An 11,210-nucleotide genomic window follows, 5' to 3' on the forward strand; every position below is an offset into this window, starting at 1 on the left:
GTGCAGTCTGAGTTTACGCAAATCATTTGTAAACGGGTTGATAAGGACCGACCTGAATGCAGCGAGTTCACTGCACATCAAAGCTCCGAGGTCAAAAGTCACAGATTTCTTTTTACTTTCGTACTTTGTTTAAAGTGTGAAAAAGAAACAGAAGTTTTCTGACGTTGATTAAAATGCTAAAATTCCAGCCGATGCCGGTGGGCCACATTATTGGTAAAACTTCGCTCGGCAACACAAACTTCCGGTGAAATCCAAACTCCCCGAGCAGAACCACAGCTGCCGACCTAAAACTGTAAGATTCTGTGAATAATACAAAAAATAAATATTGAAATACTGAAATGATTTTTATTTTGTTTATATTTTCTGTAAGTTTTCTCTCCCGACATTACAGGTATGCAATTCTGGCATTGTATTAAACTGCATTCATTTAATTAAATGTAATCATTTCATCCCTAAACACAATCAAACTTATCGTCTTCAAAATATCAGAAGTCATTTTAAAGGAGCAGTTCACCAAGAAAGTTAAACTCAGCCCTCCTCTCCTCCTCCTGATGATATAAAGTCCTCCTCTCCTCCTCCTGATGATATAAAGTCCTCCTCTCCTCCTCCTGATGATATAAAGTCCTCTTCTCCTCCTACTGGTGATATAAAGTCCTCACCAGTTTGTGATGTGTGTCTCTGACACCATGTGACACCTGTACATATGTTCCTGTGATGAACGTCTCCCTGTGGAGTTGGACAGGAAGCTGTTTAATGAGCTTGTCCTCTGACGATGTGTTCACAGTCAGTCGTATGTTTCTATATTGTGTGCAGTGTTTGTGTTGTTGTGATATATGCAGGTCCAGTCAGCCAGATGGTCTCGCTGTTTGTACACAGACCACCGGGACACTCCCTTATGCCACTTTGTGTGTGTGTGTGTGTGTGTGTGTGTGTGTGTGTGTGTTTGTGTTACAGTAACCCCTCCCCCTGCAGAACTGTCCACTGAACCACAGATATGGATTTTCCAGCTCTTTTAGTCATGAAAGCACCGTGTGCCTGTAGGGCTGGAAGCGATGGTCAGTGCATCAGTCTGACTTTGGTCCGGAGTGAAATATCAACCGCGATCAGACGGATGAGACACAAACATTCGTAATCCTCAGAGGCTGAACCCTGAGAACTACTGAGCCCCTCGACTTTAGATCTGGTTCCTCCAACAGATCAAAAACATTTACTTGTTAAACACAAAAATCTTCATTGGCTGAACGTTTTGTTTCATGACTGAAGAAACAAACTGACCTTAAAAGAAAACACAGTTTATACTGTTTTACTCTGTTAATATGTGGCGGACCCTGCCACTTCACTAGCTTCAAACAGTGTTCTGGGTCCATATTCTCCTTGTTCTCCAAATCGATGCAGTGCCCCTTTAACTTATTAAACTGCCGTTTGTATCATTTCATGTGCTGTAATCGAGTTCACACGAAGCAGACGACACCACTGATTTGTTTTTAAAATGGAAACGAGGCCAGGACGGTTTCTTTTCTCTTCCTGCCAGAACACTAGAATTCAAACGGTTCCATCTGGCCTCATCACGAGTTAACTTTGCATCACTCCTACATTCATGTGGAAACTACAAACTGAACCAGAGCTGATGAGCTGAGGAGGCAGAGGGGAACAAACAGGAGAGATCAACTGTCAGGAGGTTTCTTCCATCTCTGAGGACGGAGGGCGTCGCTCGCTGCACAGACTGTAAATCCCGCTGAGGTGATGTGATTATGATTTTGGATTATTTAAACACAACTGAATTGATCTGACCCGACACCTGCGAGATGTTTTTTAAGACATAAGGGCCACAATGTAGTTTTAGAGAAGAAAATTCTCAGAAAACTCAGAATTTTAACATTTACAACATTAATGAGGTAATAATACAAAGTGAGAATTATTAACTTACAATTTCTGAATAACGAAGCTTTTCAAAGTAAAACAGTATAAAATGGTTTTCCTTTAAGTTCAGTCATGAAAACAAAGAGATTCTTCAGTGCACTTTTAATAACACCAGTGTTTGAAAATGTTCATGCATATTATATTTGTTTAACCCCTTCAAAATAAAAACCTTTACAGCACTTTTGTATCTGTATATGATTTTTTTTAAAATGTTGGTGGTGCTGGGGGGCCTGAGGTGCTGACCCAGATATTCAGGATCCCAGAACTCCCAGCGCCACCCCTGGACACCGGCTGTGGTAACATGGCTCTAAATAAGGAGAACAACCCAATCACAGGCGGCAGTGGAGTGATCAATAAATAACAATAATTCATTTTTGTATTTCAGTCACACAAACTGAAACAGATATTGGTTGTCATGGGTTGCATTGTTCTGTGTTTCTTTCTAAAGTGGAGTCGCGTATCTGGGCTTGCTGCCCATACATCTACTTAAGTCTGGGTGAGCTCTATATAAGCAGTTGGTTTTGAAATTTTATATTTATATATAAATATATATACACATATGTTGATTTACAAATTCAGATCATTTATAATCAAATATGTCCTGCAAAATTGAATCATTATGTATCATAGCTCAAATATTGTTTTTCTTGTAACACGTAATATTCCCATAATTCGTTATATCTGTTATAAAGATTTAAGAATGTATTCCAGCATCCACTTTACCCTCACCATAGATATAAAACATATACCCACTTTACCTTCTGCAAACACAAATAAATAATAAATAAATAAATAAATAAATAAATAAATAAATAAATAAATGAACAATGAGTACAAAAACCATCATAATCCTGTAGTGAATTTTGCGACTTTTTGCATCCTGAACCTTGTGAATCATGTTTTTGTACATTTTTTATTCAACCTGTTCCATAGTTTTACACCAGGAGCTGATCCAGAAGAACCTTCGAGTGTTGTGGGCACAGACAGAACTTGTAGCTCTGACCCCGCCCCCTCTCTGTCACAGACATGTCATTATTTTACAATTACTGTATGTAATATATTATAACATCTGTAAGGTGTGTGTGTGTGTGTTGAGCTCGTCCTGGAACTGACACCTGTGGCTCGTGCTGTCTGACCTCGTGACCCGCCGCTCAATCAACGACCTGTTGTTTACGTTGACGTAGCCCCGCCCCCTCTAACCGTCCGCGTGCAGCTCACAGCGAGTCCAGTCTGACGAGAGGAGGCTCGCGACCAGCTCCGCTCCGCCGTTACCGCAGCAACCAGCCGACCGGTCGGATTAAAGCGGTCACTCCATTAGCTTCCGGAGCTAACGGCTGTCGGTGAGTAGCTAACGTTCGCCTCCGTAGCTTCGTTAACGTTTGCCAGTAACTAACTAACTAACTAGCTAACTAAACTGGTTAACGGCTGGTTAGCTCATTAGCCAGCCAACGTTGATGTGTGCTACCAGGCTAACGGTCGTGTTAACGGTAACGAGTATGGGAACCAAGTTAGCTCGGAGAAAAAACGATGTTCTTGTCGCTTCCTCGTGAGGCTCTCCTCCATGGCGATGGTGTGTCTGGTTACAGGTGTGTGTGTGTGTGTGTGTGTGTGTGTGTGTGTGTGTGTGTGTGTGTCACTACCGAGGTCTCCCATAGTAACGGTTGCTAAGCCCCCAGCTGTCTGTCTGGGGCTTATGTTAGCGTCCGGGCTCATTAATTAGACTCATTAATTATATTCATCAGCCGTTAGCTCGTCTGCAGAGACTGTGTGTGTGTGTGTGTGTGTGTGTGTGTGTGTGTGTGTGGGCGGACAGCAGGGACCGGAGCATCGGTACACTCGGTACAACACGAACAACCCAACCTCAGATCAGAGCTTCAAGTATCGATCAGCGTCACTGTCGATCTGCTCGGTCAGATAAATGACGTGAATCTGAGAAATGTCAAACATTTCATAACAACATAACTGAGGAACAGTTTAACACAGAGGAAGGTGACGTCTGTGGTATCTGTTTAAAATCGTACTGTTCAGTTTCTGTTAATTTGATCTCTAGATGAAGATCAGTATCTCAGATGTGACCCATGTTCTGATTTTGATCAGATTCAGGTTTACATGACTTGAACCCTGAAACCCTGTTATATTAGCTGCCACATATGGCATTTACATGGCAGACACTACCAGTGGTGTGAAAGTTGCTTTCAAAATAGAATATATCAGGTATTACTAGTTACCTTCATTTTAAAGTAATAAATTACGTCACAGTATTGCTACCTGTGTATAGTAATATATGACTTATTATGCTACTTTTTAGTTACTCACAACAAAATGCCAAGATAGCCTATATGAAACAATGAAATAGATGTTTAATAGGCCTAGATCTGTTTAAATAATCGAGTGTGCTTGGACACAGTGATGAGCAGGCAGAGGATCAGTCTGATACATTATGAGATCAGAATAAATATCTTTAACTGTCGGCTCAGTCATATGAAACACAGCAGACCTAATCCTTTGATAATGTAGCCTGTCATGACACGACAGGACAAACATCTCTTCTTCTCTGCCTTTTTATTTTAGTCCACAGAACATTAATAGATGGTGTGATTCAAGGATGTAAATTAAAGTTGGTTTAGAGCATCAGGCTTCATCATCAGGCTCCTACAATATATTACTGAAATGTGATTGGTAACGATTTTTCGGTAAAAATCACAAAATGGCTGAGTGCTTTTGTATCCACATGAGCATGACATGCAAAAAACGTGACTCAGATCACAACTGGAACATCTGTCAAATATTAACAATATTATTCTTTTGCACATCGTTCATACTTACTGTATTAACTAGCTGGATGTTGTGGCATGTGAACGCCTGATCCATGTTTCTGATCATCCCTGCCTGTTATGTATCTGCTCGTTGATAAAACAAAATAAGACCAATGAATGAGTGATGGCCTACACACTTAAGTTAGAGTTTGACATTGTCCATGCAGAGCTATTTAATTGTCCAGTTACAATTTTGAGGTACTTAACTTGACTATTTCTATATTCTCCCACCTTATATTTCCTCTCCACTATGTTGTTTGATAACATGAAATGCTAGTTACTTTCCAGATTTAGAATATTGATAGTAGTGTAGTGTTGATAGTTGGTTATTACTAGTTTTGTGTGCTGGACCACAGCAGTCAAACTAAATAATAACACAGATAAAGACAATCAAAAAAATGCTGAATATCTGGTTCAATACTCTCTAGTAATAGTAAACAACAGCAAAAATACAATTTGTTACTGATGATGAAATACAGTTATGTACAATTGATGTTGGATTTCATTCCATCAGTACATCTCACGGTCTGTTGCTGGTTGGTGCAGCTTCACAGTCAAAGAGTTAGTTATCTGTTTGGGTTGGAGCCAGATAGCCCACAGGAAGCTCAACATCCATCCAAACCACTCTGCCGAAACACTGTTACCCAACCTGTCTGCCCACACACACACACACACACACACACACACACACACACACACACACACACACACACACACACACAGAGCCCGGTGGCCTCCTGCCAGTGAGAGATCACTGGCTGTTTCCATTAGATTCACACAGTTGGATAACACAGTTTGACAGACCTCACAGGCAGCGACCCAGAGAAAGACAGACAGATAGAGAGACAGTTTAAAAAAATATCATCTTATTTTTGACTCAGATAATCTGTTGTCGGTGTGGCCAGGCTGCTCTCAGGTACTGCACAGTTGTTGAATATCTAAAATAAAAAATGCAAATGCAGTTGTCAGAACTTTAAATCCATCCATCCATAAGTGCAGCTCATACTAGAAGGTTGATACTGAAAATTTGTCTTGAAATGGTTTCAAATATACAGAGCTGATATTAACACTTGTGCTTCCTACATGTTCTACTGACAGGAAAAACCAAACTTCCTTTTGATAAGACATTTGTAGGATTTAAAAATAAACTTTTCATACGTGCACATATTGAGCATATATCATAGGCCAGTATCAGTCAACCAGTATATCAGTGGGCTGAACTCTAATAATGTCAGCTATATTTAGTATCTACAAGCATCATTAACTGTAATAAAGCCTTTAACACCAGTCGACATTTACACTGTCACATCACATTAGCAGAGCCAAAAGCCCAGACAGGTAGACAGATACTGACCTGTGATGTTTTAATAGCATTATCTAAGTGACTCTGTCTAACACTGTGTCATTCTGTCTCCTTGTTTGTGTCTCTGGTAATCCGCCTGCCTGTCTGGAAGGCGTGTCCTGTCAGGTTGATTGCCAGTAAAGCGTCCCTATGATGGAGGAGCTTCACGACGTCCAGCTGACTGAGATCAAACCGCTCCTGACAGGACAGGTGAGGAGGTGGAGGAAGCTGGAGTCACGGCCTGTTCTCACATGCTGCTCATAAAGCTGGATGTGATACTGATACTGATTAACGGGTCAAGTTTCCTGTAGTCTGAAGAGCAGCTTTAAAAAAAAACATAATTTTGACAGAGATCCTCATTTGTTTTCATTATATCTGATACCACATGACCAGAGGAATATTCAACAAAAGTTCCTTCTGATAAAAGTTTAATTACATCCTGGACTTTTTAAGTTCTGGATGAAATAATTTCATAACAATGATGATTAAATAATTTCTCTGTGTCTCTTCAGAATGGGAGAAATCTCCAAGACTTTGACTGTCAGGTGAGTTCAGCACCAACACATCAGATCTTCAGCACGACAAACCTTTTCTTCTCCTTTTTGAAGTTCTGAACTTAATCAGAGTAAGGATCAGAATTGTAGCCTCCATTTTCATGGTTACATATTTTGATTTCCTGTACAACAGGAGAGGTACAACAGATCCTGTAGTTTATGTTAACATTAGTGTAAATGTGAATATGATACAACATTTTTCAGATCCTAATAGTCATAATAGTATGATGTGTCAAAACTACATAACAGCAAAACATTTATGTCATGGAAAGTAACTAAGCACTTGTACTTTATGTAAGCATTTCCATTTATTTGCTAATATAAGTTACTTGATGGCCGCAGATTCAGGTTATTAATCCAAAAAAACCCAACAACAGATAAATTATTAAACATATATAAATTAATTCACAAGTTAACCAGCAGCATTGATGGACTGTACCTGAGTACAGTCTGTACAAGTACAGTACTGAGGTGCTTCTGCTTTACTGTAAAGTAACGCGTCAACGTAGTGCTTTAAAATAATTTGTTTTATCTGCCATAAGAAATATAGGCAGTTTCCAATAATCAGAATAATTCTAAATATCAGATCTGATTATCCTTTGACCCATAGTATAAGTTTAACACATACATGTAAATATATGTCTGACTTACTTGTACTTTAATACCTCAGAACACTTAATATCAGATCCATTACTCAAATACTATTTGTATGGGTGACTTGCACTTTTCAGACCACAAGACAAGTTCCATCAGAACCTGATTCAGTTGACGTTATAATCATTGATTGATCGTCACATTGCATGTTTGCTTTTTTAAAATCCTCAGAGCAGCTCGTATAAAGGCTGGAGAGAAATATGTTTAAAGGTTAAGAAACATAGAGACCAATGGCTCAAACAATCATGTTTCTGAGATGTGTGATGAAAACTGACGTAAGCTGTTTGACCGTCAGCTCACACATACACATCGATCAGCAGGACTCATGAGACTGACGTCAGTACAGCTTGTCAGTTTGCATCAATGCCTCTGATCAGAGCTATTTTAAATCAGAGTGCAGAGGAGCAGCTCTGCCTCCCTGTGTGCTCCTCTAAATCATCCTGTCAATTCAGGCAACTGAAAAACACCAGGTCATTCAGCAGCAGAGTTTAGATTTCTACACGTGATGTTTGGAGCTTTTTCGTCAAAGGCTAATCAAAAAAATCCTTCAACTATGGCTACGTGTTCAGTGTCTAACAGCTCCATCTTGCTCCATTATGCCCACAGTATGAATTAAACAGCTCTCAGACATGTTTAAAACTCTTCTGCTGAACATCACCACTGTATTACTCTATAGACACATTTTTGATCAACTAAAATGGTGCTGATGAAAACAGTGATGAAGACAGTGCTGATAATCTGTCCGGATGTCAGACAAACCCTAAATTAACACTTTCAAATATGTAAAAAAAAAAAAAAAACATCACTTTGCACTTCAAAAAGAAATAAATGAGTTATACGTGTCTGTCTGGTGTATATTTATCAATCATCCACTGTGTGTCCAGTGTACATATGGAAACTAATTTCAGTGCTGTTAATTGTCACCATCACATTTCAGGCAGTCTGAACTGTGAGGGAGAAAACATTTAATTAAAACGCAGCATGCAAATCTCAAATGACTCAGCTGTAATTAGTAATTCGTGTTTTATAATTTGCTTTTGTAACTGGTTGTGGGACTGATGGAACGAGCAGAAGAGAGGAAGGGAAGGAGGGAAGGAAGGATGACGGTTGGACAAAGGGCAACAAGTGATTGGCTGATTAGACCTTAAGACCTTCCTGCTCGTAGCCAATCACTGCAGAGATTATTGATCTAATCACAGGCTGAAGGACGACGGCCCTGCTGTCCTCCGTCTCATTCTTCTGTCTCTTCTCTTTAATATTAACTCTTTCCCACTCTGTTGATGAATGCTTCTCTCTCCTCTCTTCCTTTCAAAACTCTCCCTCGTCCTCCTGCTCTGTCAGGATGTCTGACATTCTGGATTTGCATCAGATCTCCTGTTCTTTAGGAGTTGGGGTGGTGAGTTAGCCAGTTAGCCGTTCATTAGTCTGCTCTGCTGAGTCACGCTTTGCCAGCTACTAGCTTCCAGGAGTCAGCCTTTTAGCCAATTAGGTAGAGTTAGCCTGCTCAACTTGCTGTTAGCTGACGGACAGAAAAGTGCCGTACCTGCTGACCTGCATGTGTTCTGTTGCAGTTGTATGATGAAGTGACAGCAACCAGAACTGTTTTATTCATAACACTTTTCATTAACATGCAGAGAAAGACACAAGAGGTCAAATGAAAACATCAGCACAACTTAAAAACAGGAAAAGCAAATGTAAGATCTGACAAAAAAGAAGAAGAGATTAATTTGGTTGAAAATCAGATCAAATTCATGAAAATGTTTAAAGATTTTAAATGTGCGCGATGTAGTTTGGAAAAATATATTTAAATGCAAACAATCCTAAGAGGGAACACAGTCCTTAAAACATTGTTTGAAGCAAGTAAAACATGAAAGTGTGTTGTCCTTTGAGAAAAGTGTGTTTATTCAGTTCATTCAGTCATTTTTTTATCTTCTGATTAAAGTTTCTAACCCAAACTATATAGTGCGTCTTTAAGGAAGAGAAGGACAAAACAAAGGACAGTGCACAAGACTCACTCTACAAATAAGTCATTTAATAATGTTCTCAGAGATGTTGATGTGTCAGCGCTCTCAGCTCATCTGGGAGGCCTCTTCAGTGAGCAGCATGAATTAAATATGAAGTCCTGGTTTGGGAATAATTAGCAGATCAGCTACAAATGTTCTGTGGTTCTGACAGCCAGCAGCTTGAAGACTCAGAAAACCAAACAAGAAGCTTTGTGTCATTTTATATCGATATATTATATATTCAAAACAAATGGTGGATAGAATCATCTCAGCTGGTGGTCTCAGACCCCACCATGTATTTTCCACACAGCCTCTGACTGGTGACAGGACTACTGTTTGTCCTGAAATCATATCATTCCACATTGTGATTCTAAACAGATCCAGCTGATTGATCAATTGGTGCATTCATGTGCACGGTGGACGGACTGTTCTCTCGTGCACATTCATCTGCTTGTTAGGAATTACAAACAAGCATGAAGGTGATGAAGCATCAGCTTCCACTCGGCTGATGATTTCTGACAAGATGAATGTGATGTGTCAGATTTGGTTGTTTGTTCTTGGGTTTAACAGACTCTCTGTGATATCAGGATGATGTTTTATTGTAATTGTGTTAAAGTGGAGGCTGGGTTGGAGACGGGAACAGAATGAAATATGCTGAATGGGTTCATTTCCTGTTGTAGTGTTTGTTGCAGGCGCGGACAGGCGGATGTTAATTTGTTATTTGATGTGTTGCTCAGGAGCACGATGTGGAGACAGCCCATGGTGTGCTGCACGTTACCATGAGGGGAGTTGCTAAGGGCAACCGACCCACAATCCTCACCTACCATGACATCGGACTCAATCGTGAGTAAACAAATATGCACACACATATTCACAGTTACCATACAGTGTATGTACAGACAAAAAAAAAAAATTAACAAGGAATTACAGCATTGATTGTGTGTGTGTGTGTGTGTGTGTGTGTGTGTGTGTGTGTGTGTGTGTGTGTAGATAAGTCTTGTTTCAACAGCCTGTTCAACTACGAGGACATGCAGGAAGTGACACAGCACTTCTCAGTCCTGCATGTTGATGCTCCGGGACAGCAGGAGAACGCTCCTGTATTCCCCACCGGGTAAAACACACACTGAAAACAGCATCCTCTGTTTCCATACACACTGACTCCGTTGTGTTAATGTCGTGTGTGTAACGGTACACAGACGTCACGGTTCGGTAACACAAAATCCCAGTTGCATAAGGCTGTGTTGTATTGAATGTTTGGTCAGCTGACAGTGGTGCAGTTACAGTTTGTTCCACCTAGTTAAGACATGAAAAATGTCTGCAAGTGCATTTAGCTCATGTATCTAATTAATGGAAAGCCACAGTGGACAGTAACCCCCAGTTTCCACCAGGCCTTACAGGAGCTCATTGTGGCCGTTCTAGGCAATACCTATGTTTCCTCCGGCTTCACTACCACACATCTCAGCAGTGTCTCTGAAGCTGCTCTCCACTCTGCTCCATGGAGAATACCAGTCAGGTATATTTTTGATGGAAGTTGACCTCAGGCCTGATCGGGCCAGATAGAGAGTCAGACGGCAGAATTGCAGAGTACACCGGTCAGTTTTCAAAATAAAACTCCCTGTGTCGTCTCGGCCTCTATAGCACAAGAGAGTCAGAAACATTAACAGCAAACACACTTAAACAGACGAGTAACGACACAATTTGACTTGCTAGATGACTCAGCCAACATCAAGCAGACAGGATGCTCCACCTCATCGCTTGTCTTCTTGTGTGTGTGTGTGTGTGTGTGTGTGTGTGTGTGTGTGCGCGCGCGTGCAGGTACCAGTACCCCTCCATGGATGAGCTGGCTGAGATGCTGCCGTCTGTCCTGACACAGCTTCAGTAAGTCTGCTGTCTGCTTTGCAACATCTGATTGTTTTAGCGG

General features: G+C 40.5%; 3 protein-coding genes across 5 annotated transcripts in view; 2 read left to right on the plus strand and 1 right to left on the minus strand.

Annotated features, from left to right (window-relative positions):
* Positions 1-11,210, minus strand: part of LOC119022489 (putative C-type lectin domain family 20 member A) — an 826,153-nt gene that overhangs the window by 436,393 nt on the left and 378,550 nt on the right. The window lies entirely within an intron of this gene.
* The window catches only part of LOC119022462 (macrophage mannose receptor 1-like), a 409,060-nt gene that overhangs the window by 46,507 nt on the left and 351,343 nt on the right, over positions 1-11,210 (plus strand). The gene's annotated exons all lie outside the window — the stretch shown is intronic.
* LOC119022479 (protein NDRG3-like) overlaps positions 3,113-11,210 on the plus strand; it is a 16,463-nt gene continuing 8,365 nt past the window's right edge. The window contains exons 1-6 of one of the 3 annotated variants that reach the window (XM_037103422.1): positions 3,113-3,260; positions 6,191-6,288; positions 6,591-6,623; positions 10,027-10,132; positions 10,280-10,400; positions 11,105-11,167. In XM_037103422.1, the coding sequence (XP_036959317.1) occupies positions 6,229-6,288; positions 6,591-6,623; positions 10,027-10,132; positions 10,280-10,400; positions 11,105-11,167 (383 nt within the window). In that variant the 5' untranslated portion in view covers positions 3,113-3,260; positions 6,191-6,228. Of the gene's footprint in view, positions 3,261-3,282; positions 3,507-6,190; positions 6,289-6,590; positions 6,624-10,026; positions 10,133-10,279; positions 10,401-11,104; positions 11,168-11,210 lie in introns of those variants that run through there. The other 2 variants (XM_037103424.1, XM_037103423.1) reach the window with 2 other exon arrangements.

Source organism: Acanthopagrus latus, chromosome 7 (genome assembly GCF_904848185.1).
Source record: "Acanthopagrus latus isolate v.2019 chromosome 7, fAcaLat1.1, whole genome shotgun sequence".
Classification (NCBI taxonomy): Eukaryota; Metazoa; Chordata; class Actinopteri; order Spariformes; family Sparidae; genus Acanthopagrus; species Acanthopagrus latus.